Source organism: Neophocaena asiaeorientalis, unplaced genomic scaffold (assembly GCF_003031525.2).
Source record: "Neophocaena asiaeorientalis asiaeorientalis breed wild unplaced genomic scaffold, Neophocaena_asiaeorientalis_V1.1 scaffold77, whole genome shotgun sequence".
Classification (NCBI taxonomy): domain Eukaryota; kingdom Metazoa; phylum Chordata; class Mammalia; order Artiodactyla; family Phocoenidae; genus Neophocaena; species Neophocaena asiaeorientalis.
In genome coordinates, this window is record NW_020174645.1 from 6,723,649 (window position 1) to 6,744,131 (window position 20,483).

The 20,483-nt window shown below is 50.5% G+C and overlaps 1 protein-coding gene across 5 annotated transcripts in view; it reads left to right on the forward strand.

The window, feature by feature from the left end:
- The window catches only part of CAMKK2 (calcium/calmodulin dependent protein kinase kinase 2), a 51,954-nt gene that overhangs the window by 25,175 nt on the left and 6,296 nt on the right, over positions 1-20,483 (forward strand). For 2 of the 5 annotated variants that reach the window (XM_024758495.1, XM_024758494.1), the window contains 11 exons: positions 126-259; positions 1,918-1,954; positions 7,655-7,676; positions 7,805-7,893; positions 9,004-9,203; positions 9,955-10,008; positions 12,239-12,312; positions 12,400-12,487; positions 13,844-13,972; positions 18,448-18,548; positions 19,088-19,388. In XM_024758495.1, the coding sequence (XP_024614263.1) occupies positions 126-259; positions 1,918-1,954; positions 7,655-7,676; positions 7,805-7,893; positions 9,004-9,203; positions 9,955-10,008; positions 12,239-12,312; positions 12,400-12,487; positions 13,844-13,972; positions 18,448-18,548; positions 19,088-19,373 (1,214 nt within the window). In that variant the 3' untranslated portion in view covers positions 19,374-19,388. Of the gene's footprint in view, positions 1-125; positions 260-1,917; positions 1,955-7,654; positions 7,677-7,804; positions 7,894-9,003; positions 9,204-9,954; positions 10,009-12,238; positions 12,313-12,399; positions 12,488-13,843; positions 13,973-18,447; positions 18,549-19,087; positions 19,389-20,483 lie in introns of those variants that run through there. The other 3 variants (XM_024758498.1, XM_024758496.1, XM_024758497.1) reach the window with 2 other exon arrangements.

Sequence of the window (20,483 nt, forward strand, 5' to 3'; positions counted from 1 at the left end):
CCTGTGTGACATCAGCCATTCCAGCCCTTCTGAGAGCCCCCCACTTCATTTGTCCTGCCTACAGTCCCCCTCTGCAGAGGAAAGTCTCTTTGCCTTGACTCTGGGATGGTTCATGTCTCCTCCAGGTCGCCCGCCTCCCCGAGGGACCCGGCCAGCCCCCAGGGCCTGCATCCAGCCCAGGGGCCCCATTGAGCAGGTGTACCAGGAAATTGCCATCCTCAAGAAGCTGGACCACCCCAACGTGGTGAAGCTGGTGGAGGTGAGGTGGGGAGACACGGAGGAGAGAGGGAGGCATGGTGATGGTCCAGCCCTGTCTCTGTTATTATCAAAATGCCATACCACTGGTTTCCAGGGAGAGCCACATCACATCAAACAGCCTGTTGCAGGGCTGAGTGGTAGTTATTTCTCCGGGCTCCTTCACCCTGTTATCTTGTGTAATCCTCACCCCTCGCTCGGACTATTACTTCCATTTTATAGACGAAGGAATTGAGGCTCAGAGGGATACTGAGGCTTGCCCTTCACCTGTTTCTCTCTTTTTGGAGCTGGTTCTCCTTCTGCTATACGTATGTGTAGTTGTAGCACAAAAGCAGCCATTTGCATGTAAACAAATGGGCCTGGCTGTGTTTCGATAAAACTTTACTTTCAGAAACAGGGGAGGGCCAGAATTGGCCTGTACGCTGTACTTTGCCAACCCCTGCTCTAGATCTCACACTTTGTGGCCTCAAGACCCTTTTATGCTCTTAAAATAATTGAAGAAGGCAGAAAACTTTTGCTTATGGGGGTTATGTTTATTAATATTTATCACATTAGAATTTAAAACTGAGAAGCTAAACAAATTTTTAATTCAATTTAAAAACAACAATAATCCTACACGTTAACGTAAGTGATTTTTTCAAAGAAAAATAACAGAACTCTAGGTAGGCAAGTGCCTGGGTCTGACTTTTCCTCGAAGGGCAGAGCTTAGGGTTCCAGGTTGGCTGTCCCAGGCCTCTGCCTAGGATGCATCCCTTTCTCAGGGCTCTTGTCCTGTGACTCTTAGATGACTAGGGAAGGTGAGTGTGGTATGGGAAGAGGTGGGCGGACCAGTCTAGCCAAGGAGTCTGTCTTTGTTTCTTCCCAAAAGAAGAGAGATGGTGGCTGCAGGCTATCTCCACCTGTCACACCGAGTTTCACAATTTCAACTCACTGATGCTTGAGTTGGCCATCTTAGAGGAAGCCCACGGGCACTTGGTTAGCGCATGTGTCTGGGTCCTGTCAGGATCTCCCCTCTCCCTGTGCCCTGTGGTGCCCCACCCAACAAGACTCTGCCAGCTTACCTGTTCATTCATTCATCAGACATTTCCTGAGCACCTACTAGGTGCCTAGTCCCGTTAGAGGGCACCAAGGAGGCAACCAAGGTAGATACAACATGGTGCCTGCCCTTTGGAGAGAGGAAGATAGAAATAGTGATAAAATGAAAGCAGGAAGGCTGTAAAAGAGAGAAAGAAAGTGCTGTGGCAGTTCCAGGCAGGGAGACATCATTTCCTGCCAGGGCAGGGGGAATGGGGACAGGATTTGAATTTTCACCCTGATGACCAGTCCGTCGTCTCCTAGGAGACAGGTGGGATTCTTATTCAAGCTGAGACATTTTCCAGGGGAGGAATTTGCCCCCTCCTTTTCGTAACCTCCTTTCTGGGTATTTAGGACCCTTGAGGATTGGGCTAGAATGCGCTTATTTTCCAGATGGCCATTTGGATCACGCACTCTGGGTTTTTTCCTGTGCCCTTCATCTTAACTAGGAAAAACGGTGGAAAGCGCAGCCCTCCCATTGGCAAATGCAGTCATGTGGATGATGCTTCCTCCCTGCTCATACCTTTTCTCCCTCTTCCTCTCTCCTGCTCTTCATCTCCGGCCTGTTCCATGTGGCTATGCCAACAGGTCCTGGATGACCCCAATGAGGACCATCTGTACATGGGTAAGACAGCCCTTACTTTCTGCCACCCTTGCTCAGGCAGCTGCTCCTGCCAAAGCCCAGGGGTGCTCTTCAAGCAACCCCTGCCCCTGGCATCTCCCACCCTTTCCTGCTCCAACTGGGCCCCACACAGAAGGCTGCACCCCTGGTTCAAAGCAGGAGGTAGAAAGGAGTTCTTGCTGGGACTTTATCTGGGTGTCCTATTCATCCATTTGCAGATATTTATTGAGTACCTACTGTGTGTTGGACACCATTCTAGGCACGAAGGATGCAGTGATGAGTACGAAAGATGAGGCCCTTGCTCTTATGAAGCTGGTATTCTAGTCAGGGAAGACAGATAGTCAACAACTACAGTCGGCCCTCCGTGTCCACGGGTTCTGCATCTGCAGATTCAACCAAGTGTGGATCGAAAATATTAAAAAGAAAAAATTTCAGAATGTTCCAGAAAGTAAAACTTGAATTTGCAAAAAGTAAAAATGCACTGGCAACTATTTACATAGCATTTATATTGTATTAGCTATTATAAGTAATCTAGAGATGGTTCAAAGTATAGGGGAGGATGTGCATAGGTTATATGCAAATACTACACCATTTCATATAAGGAACTTGAGCATCCGTGGATTTTGGTATCCACGGGGGTTCCTGGAACCAATTCCCCATGGATCCTGAGGGAAGACTGTAAATAAAGCAGATAATCAACTTCAGATAGATACTCTGAAGAAGATTAAACAGGGTGATGTGACAGAGAGGTGGAGGGGTCACGGCAGAGAAGAGGTGACCATTTAGCACCTGAATATCAAGGACACAGCCCTGTTGCATCTGAGGAAGAGCATTCCAGGCAGAGGAAACAGCAGGTACAAAGGCCCCAAGGCTGGTGAGAGCTTAGTGTGTTTGAGAAAAATGGGACTGCAGCAGAGAAAACCAGGGAGAGGGGGTGGGGATGAAGATGGAGGGCCTGGGAGGCCATGATGGGGCATTTGGAGCCTTGAGGGGCCATTGAAGGGTCTGGGCCCTGAACACTGAAATGGAAGCACTCAGGTATGTCCTCAGAGACCTCGTTTTTAAAAAATGATGAGGACATGGGGCAATTCTCAGTCAGTTCCCAGCATAAGCACTGATGAGGGAAGGAAGTGCAGGACTAACTCAAAGCTGGACAGCAGACTCTCAGGCCCAGGAAGGCGTGATCAACAGGTCATGTGTCCCGCTGTTGTCTGGCTTGGGTAGGCGTTCAGACTAGCGTATTAGCGTATGCATTTCGCGCAGGTACATATGACAGCCGGGAGGGGTGTTAAGGAGATGAGTGGTATGGGCAGGGCCAAGCCCAGCCTGTCTCCGGGATGAGCACAGGGTGATCCTTTGCTGCACAGGCAGTGGTTAATCATAAATAATGGGTCTGGTCTGGAACTAGAGCTCAGAGCTCAATTTCCCCTACAGTAGTTGCCATGGTTCAATTCCAAGGATGATGTCGTTGCTTAGGACATTTTATTTTTCATCACCCCCCCCACCCAGGTTTTTATTATGAAAAATGTTAAAGTTGAAAGAAGAGTACAATGAGTACCTGTATGCCTACCGCCCAGATTCAACAGTTAGTAATTTTTGTCATATTTGCTTTATCAGTCTAGCCACCCACCCATCCATTTCTCTGTATATATTTTTAAATTTTATTTATTTATTTATTTATTTTTGCTGTGTTGGGTCTTCGTTTCTGTGCGAGCGCTTTCTCTAGTTGCGGCGAGCGGGGGCCACTCTTCACCGCGGTGTGCAGACCTCTCACTGTCGCGGCCTCTCTTGTTGCGGAGCACAGGCTCCAGACGCGCAGGCTCAGTAGTTGTGGCCTACGGGCCTAGTTGCTCCGCGGCATGTGGGATCTTCCCAGACCAGGGCTCAAACCCATGTCCCCTGCATTGGCAGGCAGACTCTCAACCACTAAGCCACCAGGGAAGCCCTCTCTGTGTTTTTTTTTGCTGAACCACCCAAGACTAAAAGTAGCAGACGTCTTGACACTTCAGCCCCTAAACATTTTGGCCTGCATCTCCTACATGATCACAATAATCCTACCGTTATTGCACCTGGAAAAGTTAATGCCAGTTCCTTAGGAGCATCTAGTGTGCAGGCCATATTCCAACTTTAGAACTTTAAAAACCTTCCTTTAGAAACATTTTAGAAGGTACACATGAACAACATCAGATATGATAACTTTAAAAAATTGTGAAACATTCATATATTAAAAATATGAACATCCACAGAATCATAATTTCTCAAAATGTGGTACCAACACCACTTTAAGTATATGAGACGATTTTAGGTGGTATTTGGACCAACATTTAAAAAATGTTTTAGGTTTAATTTATGATTGCATAGGAAAAACTATAACCAGCACACCAAACTCATGATTTCCTGGATATTAGTACCCGGGATAAGGCTAAAAGTTTTAACACTAAGTCAATTTAAAGAAAAGTGTGAAATAAACAATAGTTTACATGGTATATAAATATGGCCAGATTATAAAAATGGTAGGCAAATGAGTGGAGTTTGGGGAAATATGAAAGAAATCATAAAATGTGAAAGATAATTTTTGGCCCAGAATGGCATCCCCAGCGTAATTTGCTCGCTTGGGGCCCCAGACCTGACACTGAATGGCTTTGGGCTGTTTCTGAGGAGATGGGTCGTTCTTTCAACAAACATTACAGTTTGTCAGGCCCTGTTCTAGGCTCTTCAAGGAATGAAACTCAAGCCCCCACCCCCCCACCCCCGCTCCCTCAGGGCACTTCATTGCTCTGGTGAGGATGGACAGACACACTCAGACCTAAGTCTTAGGCCTCGGCTTCCAAGGTGACAATATCATGGGAAGAAGCTAACCTGAGCAGGGTCACGGGAGTCAGGAGCTCCAGGTTGGGGAATTGGGAAACAGAGTGGCTCCTCGAGATGCCTCACTGAGGTGACATTTGTGCAGGACAGTGGAGACCAGATGGCAGAGGACATTTCACACCATTGTAAAACTTTTCCTTTTACTCTGAGCGAGAAGGGAGCCCCTTGAGGGTTTTGAGCCGAGGAGTTGAATGAGCGTGTAAAGAACGTGACCCAAGCCTCGAAGAAGCGTTTCCTAAGCCATTTGGACCAGGCACCTTCATGGACAGAGTTTTTCACTTCTTGAGGTGGCAATGTGGGAAGGAGCCATGCGATTTTGGTATGTGATTCCAGCGGTTTTGAAAAAAATCCCGACACTGTTATTTTTTAGTTTCCAGCCACAGCTGTGTGAGGTGAGGACACACAGGGCAGTCTGTGAAGCCAGGTTGCAGGTATCAGCAAGGGTTCTGCAACTGCAGACCTGACCCTCAAAGGGTAGAGAATATGACTGGTATTTCTTGGGGTTAAAAACTTTGTACCACTGCTCAGTTCCAGGAGCGGTTAAACTGTAAGTGACTGAAAATAGACCTGTTTCAACAGGCCAGCTTCCCTCATGCCAACCGAGTTATAGTGCTTGGGAGGAAGCACAGAAATTCATGAAGCAGCTCTTGAAAGTTAAGTTTACATAACCAAGGTGGGAAAGAGAGAGCTGAGGGGACCAGCGCTCCTGTCGGTGGAAGCCTTACCTTCAGCGCCATTACTTTTGCTTCTAACCACAGCCTGAAGCCACAACAGATTTCCCCTAACTACGGTTTGGCCAACACTGGTTGATGAACGTGAAAACAGGGTGGGGCCTTGGGGGAGTTAAGTTCCTTTTCAGGTCAGAATCTTTAAGCCCTCTTTTTGTCTGAGGAGCTGGCTCTTTCCCCTTGGCCACCTCAGCCCTTGGACAACCTTTGAAACAACCCTTCTTCCATAAGAAGCTCCAATGTGGGTAGATGCTTCCAGAAAACAGACAATTCCCAAGTCATTCTCCACTGGATTTTGAAATCCACTGTGCTGTTTTTTTCATTTCCTAAGGTACAGCTTCACATTCCCAGTTATATTTGTACAAGCAGAACAAAATTAAAATAACTACACCACATGACCCAGCAATGCCACTCCTAAGTATATACCCCAAAGAATTGAAAACAGATAGCCACACAAATACTTAACATGCAAGTTCATAGCAGCGTTATTCATAATAGCCAAAATGTGGAAATAACCTAAATATCCATCAGTTGATGAATGGATAAACAAAATGTGGCATATCCACACCATGGAATATTATACAGCCATAAAAAGGAACAAAGTACTGATACATGCTACAACATGGATGAACCTTGAGAACATGCTAAGCGAAAAAGCCAGTTACCAAAGGTTGCATATTGTATGAGTCCACATATATGAAATGTACAGAATAGGCAAATCTATGGAAACAGAAAGCGGATTAGTGGTTGCCAGGGGCTAGGGGGAGGCACAGAGTTTCTATTTAGGGGCTGAAAATGTTCTGGAAGTAGATAGAGGTGATGCTTTCACTGGAGGCAGTGGAATACTAAATGCCACTGAATCATGCATTTTAAAATAGTTTAACGTTCTGAAAATTTCACCTCAACTTTTAGAAATGCAAAAAATAACCCACCCCGCCAACAACAAAAAAAACCTGTGCATTCCCTGAATATGATTTATGTAATACTTGATGGTTTGGGGGCGGTCCCCACATACACAGGGCTGGGAGGAAGCTGGCAGGGAGTGAGGCATTTGTATGTCGCACATGACTGTGAGTCAAGAAGGGCCCATTTAGGAGGAATAGGATGAGTTGGCCTTTGAGGTGGTGGGGAGATCTCCATCCCCCACCTCTAGCTCCAAGCCTTGGTTTGGATTGAGAATCACAGGAAAGGGTTTGAGGGCCAGCTGACCACAGAGTGCTGAGGAGTTGGAACAATGTTCTCCTTTTTATTTATTTATTTTTGGCTGCGTTGGGTCTTTGTTGTGGTGTGCGGGCTTCTCATTGTGGTGGCTTCTCTTGTTGCAGAGCACGGGCTCTAGGCACGCGGACATCAGTAGTTCCAGCACGCAGGCTCAGTAGTTGTGGCACACAGGCTTAGTTGCTCCGTGGCATATGAGATCTTCCTGGACCAGGGATCGAACCCGTGTCCCCTGCATTGGCAGGTGGATTCTTAACCACTGCACCACCAGGGAAGTCCTATCCAACAATTCTTGATGTAGCCTGGCAGCTTGGAAAATGTGATAGGGGTCATCGAAACCTCTTCTTGCTGTTTCTTGAATTGAAACTTTGCTAGGGTTCAGAAGTCCCCTAGGGCTACTTCTTTGTGCCTAAGTAAATTGACGTTTGGGTTGTGTCCCCTTAGACCTGTTCTGTGGCATAAGGTGGCTCAGGACTTGGGTGTGAGTGAGAGGACATAGTTTAGCATCAGTTAGATCCCTGGGAGACGCCCCCACCCCCCAGGTATGAGAGGAAGATGAAAGGAGTCCAGGAGCCGCCCCCACCTGTCTCGGGTCTTCCTGCTTTGTTTTCTCTGGTAGAGGGTCCTCAGCTGTTTGAGGACTAGAAGTACAGCCAGGCTGGGGTCCCAGGGATACCAGAAATCTCTGACTCCTAGCCTCCTCATGGGAACTTAGAAAAGCAGAACCTTCCATGGTTTTGGTTCAGTGGACTGTTCCTCGCCCCAGCCCCAATGTTAGTTTCAGTGCTTCTTGGTGTTTCTAGGGGTGGTTGGGAGTTGGGGAGGAGGGGGAGGAAGATGGATTTCCGAATTCCCAGTGTAACCATTCACCCCCTTCTCTATCCTACAGTGTTTGAACTGGTCAACCAAGGGTGAGTGTCCCCATTCCCAGCAGGTGTGATGCTTGAAGCTTCTTGAGCTGCAAAGCTGAGTGAGGTGGTGAGAGAGGGCAAAGGCCAGCGTGTCTGGTTTGCTTTTCATGCATGTATCGACTTTTCAGGCCTGTGATGGAAGTGCCCACCCTCAAACCGCTCTCTGAAGACCAGGCCCGTTTCTATTTCCAGGATCTGATCAAAGGCATCGAGTATTGTAAGTGGGGCCTGTGGGAGGACTCTCACCCAGGGGGTGCTTAGCATTTCCAGGTAGTGGATGGAAGGTGGAGGGTTTCTTATTTCCCTCCCGCAGCACAGGGAGGTGTGCGGGAAGAAGAACTGTCTGAGCTGCAGAGAGACCTGCTGGGGCCATGCCCCCTGCGAGCAGAAACCCTTCTTCCTGCCGCACAGAAAAATTAAGTCATAGTGTTAGTGACTGTTTATCCAGCACTTTCTATGTGTCCCAGGCACTGTTAAGTGCCTTGCATCTTCCCTTATTCCCAACAACCCTGGGATCCTTTTAATCTCCTGGAACCTTAGTTCCTCATCTGTAAAATGGGAATAAAATATCTCTCGCCAGGTCGGCAATCTGCCAGGACATCAGTAGTTCTGACTGGCAGGGTGTCCTTTCTGCCTCTGGTTGTTAAACATGTTGACTCATACCCTTTGCCTATTACATAGGATTGTTGTGAGATTGAAATGGGGTGAATGGGAAGCACTTAACACAGGGCAAGGCCTCAGACTGGGCATTCAGCAAAGTCAGCTGCTGCTCCTATTACCAATGTCATCATTTCATCATCACCGTCATCATCACCCTAGAAGTGCAGTTGGGTCTTCCAAGCCATAGGACTGTCCTCTCCCGTGAGCTGACATCCAGGCAGGAACAGTTAGCCTCAGTCCTCAGTCCTGTTGTGCTTCACACTTCAGATTGACCTGCTCCAGTCATTGTTGGTTTGGTGTTCAGGTCGAGTGGTGGCATTAGTAAATGAAAAGATGTTTGTCACAAGTCTTGAGGCTTCTAGCTGGGAGCCAAGCTCAACAAAAACTCTCCACACACACATGACTTAGACTGTAGCAGGCAGTTACCAATTGCTGTTGGCAGTCAGTGTTTCACTCCTCACTTTGGAGGATGGGACAGCTTCCTTAGAGACACTCCCCTTATCTTTCAGAGCTGTGGGTGTTCAGCAGGTTTGAGAGGGGAACGCTGGGAAGGGCCTGGGACCCTGGGAGAACGGAGAGGTTCCTGCCTGTGTCTCTGAGCTGTGTGGGCCACATGGAGCTCCTCACGTGGTTTTCCTGCCCCCCCTCTCTCCCATCCCACCCCCAGTACACTACCAGAAGATCATCCACCGGGACATCAAACCTTCCAACCTGTTGGTTGGAGAAGATGGGCACGTCAAGATTGCGGACTTTGGCGTGAGCAACGAGTTTAAGGGCAGCGACGCCCTCCTCTCTAACACCGTGGGCACTCCCGCCTTCATGGCACCTGAGTCGCTCTCGGAGACCCGGAAGATCTTCTCTGGGAAGGTAGGTTTGGCCCTGCCTGCAATGAGGAGTTCTGCCTGTGTTATGGTCCTTTCAGCTGTAAGTGACAAAAACCCAACTCACTGGCTTAAACAGTGAATCCATTGGACCATGTGAATGAGGAGCGGGGTGCATTTGTTTTCAGGCTTGGCTAGATACAGGGATTCAAAGAGGAATCCATCTCTCCATCTCTTAGCTCTGTTTTCCTTTTTTTAAAAAAAATTTTGTCTGCACCACGTGGCACACGGGATCTTACCTCCCCGGCCAGGGATGAACCTGTGCCCCCTGCAGTGGAAGCGTGGAGTCTTAACCACTGGACCACCAGGGAAGTCCCCTCAGCTCTGTTTTCCTGAATTGGTTTCCTCCCCGGGTGGATGGTCATCAGCAGCTCCAGACTACTTTCTACCAGTTTACCAGCCTCAATTAGAAAGAGCTTTTTTTTTTTATGAAGAGCTCCAGTGAAAATCCTGGGATTGGCTCTGATTGGCCGAATGTGGGTCATGTGCCCATCCTTGAACTAATCACTGTGCCTGGGGGAAGTGTTGCTCTCATTGGCCAGGCCTGGGTCCTGTGCCCACCCAGAGGCGTGGGGTTTGGGGAGCAGGAATAGTCTCACCCAAACTCCCATGGACTGAGCAGTCAAGAAGACGTGGTTCCCCAAAGAAAAGCTGAAGGATTGGATGCTGGACAGGTGAAAGCATTAGACGCCCTTTACTGCCCCTTGGCCCCTCACACGGAGCTCTTTGTCTTGCAGGCGCTGGATGTTTGGGCCATGGGTGTGACGCTGTACTGCTTTGTGTTTGGCCAGGTAACAGGGTGGGGTGTCCTGTATCCTGGGTGTTGTGGGTTGCCCCCTTGGATTAATAGTTATCTCTCCTTGCAGGGAGATAGAACTTATTCACTTAGAAAGTTATTTCATTTTATTTCCACCATTAGATCTGAATATGAAAAAAGATGCCTTTCCAGATATACATAGCTGTATATGATAGTCATATGTGTGACAAAACGAGCTGTTAAAACAGAAGGATTGGCAGAGGCTCTAGAGGTTGTAAATACAGTAGTTGATGAATTTAGGGCAAGGACAGCAAATGTGCCACCTCTACCCTCTCCTAAACTGCAGATAGGCATCACTAATCAATAACGGCACTCTTTCTTCCTGAGCCTGGTACTGCTTTGATGTTCTTCTCAACAGTGTTCCTAGAAGCTGTTGTTGGAGGAATAGAATTGGAATGGAAGTTAAAACCCGTTTGGCATCATTGATTTAGGGAGTGCTGTTTTGTCTTCATTCTGTTGTTGTTCTTATGTTGTTTTTATATAACTGACATTTAGGGGCTTCTATTTTAAACTCTGAAGTTCAGGTTGATTATGTGAGGATTATTCCTTTTCATGACCCTGTACTCCTGTTGAGGAAAGCTTAAGAAACTAGTCCCATGAGGAAGTAAAGGAGTTTATAATCTCCTCCCCCCACCCAACATTTGATGAGAACATTTTCGATCATATAGCCAAGTTGTTAAGAATTGTACCTCCTTACATACACTTCAGAGTGCAGTCATTAGCTAGAGCTCACTCTTGGTGGTTTTCATTTTTTTCTTTGGGGGTAAAATTTGCATATCGTGGAACATACAGATCTTAAGTGTACTATTTAATGAGTTCTGTCAAATTGATATACCTGCACAATCCAAGCTCTTATCTTGTTACTGCTCTTAATGAAATCATTTTCCTCGGACAGGAGTGGACCAGGTCACTTTCTGTGACTTCTTCCAACATTCTGAGCACCCCACATAAAGGTTTCTTTTTCCAGAACAATCCCTGAGCTCCTCCTGGGTCAGGCCCTCCACCAAGTGAAAGCATCAACTTGTCACCCAGGGGTGGTGCGTGAACGGGCTTCTTAGTCAGCCCGGTCTAGGCTTTGCGCTTCCCAGGACACGGCACCTCTCTGAGCTTCTGGTTTTTTTCTCTTCTGAAAATGAGAATCATATTTACTATTTTTTATGGCTTCTGAGAGGATCAACAGAAATAATTCAAGCATTCATTAATTCAGCAGGTATTTATCGAGCCCCTACTTCGTGCCAGGGATGTTCCTGGGCACTGGGTGTCAGCGGTGAGCAAGACAGACAAAAACTCTCTGTCCTCTTGGAGCTGATGTTCCAGTGCAGGAGTTAAACAGTGGACAAATTCTTTTTTTTTTAACATCTTTATTGGAGTATAATCGCTTTACAATGGTGTGTTAGTTTCTGCTCTATAACAAAGTGAGTCAGCTGTACATATACATATATCCCGATATCTCTTTCTTCTTGCGTATCCCTCCCTCCCACCCTCTCTTTCTTTTTTTTTTGGCCGCACCATGTGATATGCGGATCTTAGTTCCCCGACCAGGGATTGAACCTGTGTCCCCTGCAGTGGAAGCGTGGAATCCTAACCACTGGACCGCCAGGGAAGTCCCCAAATACATATGTAATATAATGTCAGGGGGAGGTGCTATGATGAGAAATCACATGGAGGTGGAGGGGGTGTCTGTTTTAGACAGGAGCTCCGGAAGGCCCCCCTGAGCGGGTGAGCTTTGATCAGACACCTGAAGGATGGGAGAAAACAAGCCACGCAGATGTTGGTGGGAAGAACATTCCGGGCAGAGGTAACAGCCAAATGAAATGCTGGTGCTGAGAAACCTCAGTACAGGGCCTGGTCCAGGCTAAGCCCTCACAAATCACAGCTGCTGCTGCTTTGTCTTTTGTACTGTTCTTTGTATTATTATTATCGTTCAACTGGCAGGTGGGTGAAAAGAGTGTTTGCTTTTGTATAAGTTGGTAAGTTAAAGCACAGCTACAGAGGAAAGCCAGTGTGGTTAGGAAGGCTCCAGTCCTTCTGGAAAGACAGTCCTGGTCCTTTTAGATCTTTGGGGAATGGGATCTGCTTTGTCCCTGGATTGGGCCACTGGGCTGTCTCTTTCTCTGCTGCAACCTGTGTGGAATGCTGCCTTCCCTTGCAGGACAGATGTGCCAGCCATTGATGGCCACCCTGTCCCTGACCTCTCTTTGCAGTGCCCATTCATGGATGAGCGGATCATGTGTTTACACAGTAAGATCAAGAGCCAGGCCCTGGAATTTCCAGATCAGTGAGTATTGTCCGTCTACCCCAAGTTGCCTTTTCTCTCCGAGCCCTTGATGACGTCCTCCACCCCTAATGTATCTCCCATCCCCAGGCCTGACATAGCCGAGGACTTGAAGGACCTGATCACCCGCATGTTGGACAAGAACCCCGAGTTGAGGATCGTGGTGCCTGAGATCAAGGTACCTGGGGGCCGCTGCTGCCCCTTGGGGCATGTGCTGGAGGCTCAGCCTGTGTCCTCTGCTTGGAATTGTCTGGCTCAGCCCTGCCTCGGTCAGGCCCCACGCCCCTCTGTTTACAGCACTGCGTCCTTCTTGGCACCACTGCCCTCCCATGTCCTGGGGCCTCTGGGGTGCTGGGGGCTTGTGGGGGAGGATTTGGGACTCGTGTTCACTGTGATTGTGGAAGTGGGATCCGCTGCCAGCTGAGGAGCTAGCGCTTGCTCCAATTGGCTTGGGCTGATGGCATCCACCCTCCCTAGACCGACCAGACCAGGTTTCTGTGTGCTCCAGTGTGTGGCTGCTGCAATCCTGGGGTCTTTTTTTTTTTTTTTTTTTTTTTTTTTGCGGTACGTGGGCCTCTCACTGCTGTGGCCTCTCCCATTGCGGAGCACAGGCTCCGGACGCACAGGCCCAGTGGCCATGGCTCACGGGCTTAGTTGCTCCGCGGCATGTGGGATCTTCCCGGCCAGGGGCACGAACCTGTGTCCCCTGCATCGGCAGGCGGACTCTAAACCACTGCGCCACCAGGGAAGCCCCTGGGGTCTTTTCTTAGACCCTGCCTGTCCCTTTGAGAAAGTACAGTTGGGGTGGGAGGAAGTTAGTGAGCAATTTGACCCCCCACCTCCTGACCCCGGCCTGCTGAATTCCACTCTGTTGCAGAAAGCACTGTTAGAAGAGATCCCTATCCACCCCCTACAACCCTGCCAATGCCACGTGCACACACATGGATCTTTAAGAAATCTAGAGATTTGCTTCGGGAACTCCTAGGCACCTCAGCTAACTAGCAGTTGAAGAGGGGGCAGCCCAGAAGGTTACAGATAAGGGCTTGGACCCCAGGGGCAGGTGGTTGGGGGGCAGACCTCTGCCTGGGTCCTCTCCTGATTGTATCCTTCTCCCTGTGCCACCCCATGCCTCTGTTTCCCTTTCTGTGAAATGGGGAGGATGCTGCCTGCTCTGAGCTGAGCCTTCCAGGCATCAGGGAGAGTTGCTGAGGAGTGATGGGTGCTCCTCAGACAACCGTGCAACGCAGATGGCGAATTCCAGGCACTTCTTCCGAGACCTGGGGCCAGATGGCGAATCCAGCCCGGCTCACGTTCTGGCCTCGTAGCTTCCTCCCATTGTCTGTCCTTCGTCTGTTTCACATTTCCTCCCACCTCGCTCGCCCCCCAGCCTCTGCCTGGCTTGCCTGCTCTCTTGCATGCCTGACCTCAGGCCACTGCCTCTCCCCTCCGGCGTCCCCTCCCTGGCTCCGCTCATAGGCAGGGTTCCTGGGAGCCAGTTGTGCCCGCCCCTCACCCCTCCTGTCATTCGTTGAAGCTGCACCCCTGGGTCACGAGGCACGGGGCGGAGCCACTGCCATCAGAGGATGAGAACTGCACACTGGTCGAGGTGACAGAAGAGGAGGTGGAGAATTCGGTCAAACACATACCCAGCCTGGCAACCGTGGTAAGGTGGGGCAAACCACTGCCTGAGAGCAGGGACAGAGAGCCTGCCGCAGGCCAGCGAGGATGAGCTGGGATGTGGGCGGGCCACTAAGAAGTAGACGTTGGGCCTGAGCGTCAGGGGATGGCCGGGTCTGCCCCTCACCTACAGCTACCAGCCTCTGGGCCTTGGTCACGAGTCAGGCCAGGTGGCCCCTGCGTCTTCTAGTGCAAGCTCTGTCTACAGCCGGGTCCGAGGTTACTGTAGACAAGGGTAGCCCCTCTCTAAGGATTGTACTGCCCCTTCTGGAATTCCTGCTTTCAGAGCGTGTCAGGGGAGCAGGAGGGGAAGGACCAGGTTAGGTGCCCAGGGTGGCAGCTGGAGCCGAGGTCTCCAAGACGGGCTCCCCACTGGCTGGGTCTTCAGTCCCCAGAGCAGACGACTGAGCTCGTCTCATCTCTGCCCTGTGGGCAGCTGTCAGGGCTAGAGGCAGGGCCTCCACTTCCCGTGCCTCAGAAAGCTCTTCCCGACTCCTGGGACCCCTTTTATGGCCTTAGATTTGGGTCCTGACCCAGGAAGAAGGAGCTAGAATTGGAGTCCTCAGGCCTAACCTCGAAGACTCAGGGAATCACCCACTTGCCAAGCCTCTGCCCAGAGGGTGTGTGGCTCCAGGAGGGAGACCAGGCCCCTCAGGGCCCTGGGGCCCAGGCTGCAGTCCTAGGGGCAGAATCTGGTGGGCTGCCCCACCATGACCACCTCGGGAGTCCCGGGTGTGTTTGGCCAGCGTCAGCCCCAGCAGGCAGGCAGGGCCCTGGGCTCTGGGAGGGGAGGCTCTGCCGTGTCCAGCCTCGAGTGACCCCCCCCCCCATTTAGGAGCCCCCAGTGCTGGCTCCTTCGCTCCCAGCTTTGCACCTCACCCTCTGCTTCCCCACACACTTTCTCTCTCCCTCCAAAACCTGAGCCCCCGGGTGGGGCATCCATTCACATCTTCCTCCTCCTCCCCAGCCAGTGGCCTCTGCACGGTCTTTGCTGTTGAACACTCACCCACACACACCCCCTTCTTCTCATCCACCTGCTCACTGCACCCACGTCCTAAGCCTGCCGTGGGGAAGGCAGCTGACGTCGGGCTCCCAGCGTCCACCCTGGGTTATTCTGTTCCTGGTTGTGGGTATTCTTGGGAGAAGGCGTCTGACCCTAGAGGTCTGAAATAGGCATTGATTATTCAGGAAACACTTCTTGAACACTGAGTGGTTTCCCCAGGCCTGTGTTGGGAGCAGGGGATACAGAGATGAATACAACAAACATGGTGCCTGCAGACGCTGGGCAAAGAACCAACAAATAAAATATGCAAGTAACAGAGGGGCTGCAAGGGGTACGCCTAAGAGGGGAATGCAGCCCAGGTGATGGATTGGAGGAGGCCTCTTGGAAGATGCACGCTGAGAGGATGGCGGGGTGTTAATCAGGCCGAGAGAGGGTAAAGGGCAAGGGCATTCCTGGAAAAGGGAACAGCAAACGCAGTGATCCTCTGGTGGGATCGTGTCCATGAGAAACCTCAAGAAAGCCAGGGTGGCTGAAGCAGGGCAAAGAAGGGAGGGTGGCATGAAGCTGGATGGGAGGTGGGGCCAGGCCACACAAGGCCTGAGGCCACAGCAGAGGTTTAAGTCTTGGTCCCAAGAGGTTTGATTCAGGGGAGCGGCATGATCATTATTGGCCTTGGGAAAGTCCCACGTGGAGAATGGACTGTGGGGGGCAGGGAGGAAGTGAGGGCTTCAGCAGCTGTCTGAGAAGGAGGGACTGGAGCGGGGAGGCCCAGGCCCCCTCTTGGCGCGCAGGGTGTGCCGGGCACGGGTTTACAGAGGTGAACAAGGGACAGTGCCAGCTCTCATGGGGCTCCCGGCCTCATAAGGAAGATGGATCTGGAAAGAAAGAATCACTCTCCTGTACCATCACACGGTGACAGGCCAGCGGGTAGAGGAGCAGGCGTGGCAGGCGCCACAGGGCAGGAGCCCCTTTCGCCTGGTCCTGAGGACTGGGGAGGCCAGTCTGACCGGGGGGATGGTGCCTGCACAGGCTCAGAGGAAACAGGCCCTTTGTTCCAGGAACCACAGAGCTCGGGCCTTGGCAAGGGAGGGACCTTCAGTGCTTGCCAAGGGGCACAGCCTTCATTCTCTAGCTCAGCGTTTCTCTTTTCTTTCTTTTTTTTTTTTTAAATTGAGGTAGAATTCATGTAACATAAAATTAACCACTTAAAGTGAACAATATGGTGGCATGTAGTACATTTACAATATCGTGCAACCATCACCTCTGTAGTTCTGAAACATTTTCATCATCCCGAAAGAAACCCCGTACCTGTGAGCACTCACTCTCTGTTCTCGCCTCCCCCCAGCCCCTGGCATCCATTAGTCTGTTTTCTGTCTCTATAGATTTGCCTGTTCTGGACATGTCATATAAATGGAGTCATACAGTATGTGATTTTTTGTGTTTGGTTTCTGTCACTCAGCATAATGTTTTCAAGGTTCATCCACATTGTAGCCAGTCATTCCTTTCTAGGGCTGAAAAGTATTCCATTGTATGGCTAGAGCACATTTTGCTTATCCATTCATCAGTCGATGGACATTTGGGTGTTTCCACCTTTTAGTGGTTTTTTAAACACTTTTTTTTTCCTTTTTAGCAGCAAACCCTGTAAAAGAAAAATCCACAAGCTCAGTCAGTACATGAAACAGCTTGAAGAGGCATCATGCCTGCTTGGAAGGAGGCCAGAGCCTTACAGGGTGTTGAGGCCACTTCCTTGAAAATTCCTTCATGAAATACAGCAGGCAAAAGCATCACCATGAACCTTCCATGACTCCCTGACTGGTAACAGGATAAGTTCCAAACTCCTATGGGTGAGAGATACCAAGTCAGGGAGTAAGGGAATCAGATCTGGGTTTCAGAAAGGATGGGCTGAAGGGAAGACTGGAAGGCAGAGGAGGGAAGCTGAGCAGTGGCTGAGGGACGTGATGGAGGGATATTACCTTTTCCCCAAAGATCCCCTCCTCTGGCAGGTGTTTCCCAGCCAAGCTGTGGACCCAGTCTGTCTTAGGGTGGATGGGGTGGGGGACACCAAAGTGTTCCCACTCACGACAGTGGACATGCCAGCTCCCAGTGCCTCTCAGACTTAAAAAAAGGACTTTCGGGACCTCTGACCTCTCTTGCCCTCACGCCACACCAGCCCGTGGACTGGCCACCCTCGGTGTCCTGGGATGTTTCCTCAGCTCCTTAGACTGAGACAGATGTTTCTCATCCTCAGCTAAAATGCAGCCCCCTGAGAAACTGGTACCATTTTGTACTGTTAGTGGGACTGTAAAAAACTGTGTAGCCACTGTAGAAAACAGCCTGGCAGCTCCTAAAAATGTTAAACATAGAGTTACCAAATGATCCAAGAATTCCACTCCTAGGTGTACACCCAAGAGAAACGAAAACATTTTGTGTGGAAAGTGTCCACACAAAAACTTGTACACAAATTGTTCATAGCAGCATTAGTCACAATAGCCCCAAAGTGGAAACAGTCCAAAGGATGAATGAATAAACAAAATGTGGCATATACACACAAAGGATTATTACCAGGCCATAAAAAGGAATAAAGCAATGATTCGTGCTGCAGCGTGGATGGACCTTGAAAACATGCTGAGTGAAAGAAGCCAGACCCAAAAGGCCACGTACTGAATGATTCCATTTATATGAAATGAGAATAGACAAACCCATAGAGACAGAAAGTGGATTGGTGGTTGCCAGGGGCTGGAGGGGAGGAGGAATGGGGACTGACTGCTAATGGGTACTGGGTTTCTTTTCGGGGTGATGTAAATGTTCTGAAATTAGACAGTGGTGATGTGAATATGCTAAAAACCGTTGAATTGTACACTTTAAAATGGAGACTTTTTTGCTGTGTGAATTACATTTCAGTTAAAAGTGCAGTGACTCCCATCCCCCTCCCAGGATTATACCTGGGAAGCAATAGTTGGTTACTTGTTGCGTTGGTTGTAGATGGCTTTCACCAAAAATAAAGGCCTGGCCTTGAAGATGAGACAGGTTGATGGGCCAGGAGGGCATGTCCAGTGATGGCTCAGGTGAGACAGATGGAACCAGGGGTACTGGACGGACAGTACAGGCCAGCTCTCCTGGAGCACAGCGTCCCCTGGCAGTTGAGTAGGCCAAGACTAGCTTATGCCAGGCCTTGAATGTCAGACTGAGGAGTTTAGACCTTATCTTGTTGGCAGCCAGGGAGCCGTGGAGATTTGAGGAGCAGGCCAGTGAGGCTTGTGATGGCTGTGGCTGCTGTATCCCTGGTGGGTGTCTCTCAAAGGCCCGCCATCAGCCACAAGCCCTGGGAGCTGGCAGGCAGCAGGGGTGGGCTGTGGGGAGAAAGGAAGAGGTAGACGGGACTCGTGGGACTGTCGCACGAGGGAGGATGCTGCCTGGAATCTCCCCCATGTGGCCGAGCCTCCTCTTCTTTCCTCCAGATCCTGGTGAAGACCATGATACGAAAACGCTCCTTCGGGAACCCGTTTGAGGGCAGCCGGCGGGAGGAGCGCTCGCTGTCAGCGCCTGGAAACCTGCTCATGTGAGTGTCCACCTGCCTTCCTCTGGGGTGGGGAGCCGGAGGCTGAACGCAGGGCAGCCCTGCCCGGCCGACTCTGTGTGGGCCCAGCCCTGCAGCGGCCATGTCCAGAAAGACTCAGACCAGCCCCACTGGGCACACTGGGGAGACCCGAGCAGCCGCTGGCTTTGGTTTTGCCCCACCCTGGACTCAGCCCACCTCCTTTGCTGACAGCTAATCCACAGGGAAGTTTGACCTTTCTCAGGGGGACTTGCACTTTAACGAGGGTGGGGGAGTGGCTGACAATCAGAAAGGCTGTTTGACCCCAAAGCATGCATGCTTGACGGTGGGATTTTTGTCCCTGCGGTGGGTGAGCAAGGCCAGTCTCGCTCATGGGACCCCGCGTCTCACGGCGGAGAGGTGTCCTGCTCCTAACTGCCCTGGCAACAGCTCCGTGAAGCTGGTGTTCGGGGTCTGAGTGTCTCTGGGGTGGGGGACAGGAATCCCATGGGTCCCAAGTGTCCCTTCTCACTTCCCTTTTCCCTCCCCTCTGGCGATTCCAGCAAAAAACCAACCAGGGAGTGTGAGCCCCTGTCTGAGCCCAAGGTAACGCCTGCCTGCCTGTGCCTTAGCCTCTGCCAGGGCCTGGGGGCGGGGGCAGCTGCAGAGCACGGGGTATCCCCACCCAGGCGGACGTTCCTTCCAGCCCAGGCTGCTGTGCCCAGGCTCACCTTGGGCCTCCGGACCCAGGAAGAAAACGAGGGGCATCCAGGGGCTTGGACCCGACGGTGGGTTGTGCATGTGGGCTGGGGCTGCGGGTGCATGGCGCTCCACCTGGAATGCCTGTGAGCTCACCCAGGTCTTAGACCTAGTCGGGCACCCACATATGCTCAGTGCACGTCAATGGCATTGAAGCTGTGTCACGGCCAAGGCAGTCCCTGCTCTGAGTCAGCGGTCAGAGCCTAGATCGGGCATGCTGCGCTCGGGGGCTCCCCCCTGGGGCTCTCCAGCATCCACCCTTTCTTCTCTGATGGGTTAAGACCTAGAAAATAAGTCCCCTTCCAGCCTGTTGCAAATGAGTGTGAGCGTCCCCTGCCTCTGGGGAGGATCTGGACCTTTTCACCAGTCAGCCAGCCTCTTTCAAACACATACCCAGCTCATTAGTCCCAGCGCCTCCCAGGACAGATGAGAATTTTTGTCCCCGCAAGACTGAGGTGACAAATACTTGCACCCCTGCTGCCACTTGGCCCCACCCCATGCCTGTGGCAGGACAGCAGTCCCAGTACTCTGAGCACTGAGCCCAGCTCACCACCTCATTATCAGCTGGGAGCTCCAGGCAGCCATTTCTAAGTTTTAAAAGCAGCTTTATTGAGCTATAAATCACACACCCATTTAGAGTATATAATTCAATAGTTTTTAATATATTCACAAAGCTGTGTGACCATCACCACAATCAGTTTTAGAACATTTCCATTAGCCCAAGAAGAAACCCTGTACCCTTAGCTCTCACCACCCACTCACCCGTTCCCCAGCCAGCACGAATCTACTGTCAGTTTCTATAGGTTTGCATATTCTGGACATTTCATATAAATGGAATCATATAGTATGTGGCCTTTGTGTCTGGCTTCTTTCACTCAGCGTAATGTTTTCAAGGTTCATCTATGATGTAGCATGTGTCAGAACTTCATTCCTTTTTTTTTTTAATTATTATTTTTTATACAGCAGGTTCTTATTAGTCATCAGTTTTATACACATCAGTGCATGTCAATCCCAATCGCCCAATTCAGCACACCACCATCCCCACCCACCCCGGGGTTTTCCCCCCCTTGGTGTCCATATGTTTGTTCTCGACATCTGTGTCTCAACTTCTGCCCTGCAAACCGGTTCATCTATGTGGTGCACAGGCTGAGTTGCTCTGTGGCATGTGGGATCCTCCCGGGCCAGGGATCGAACCCGTGT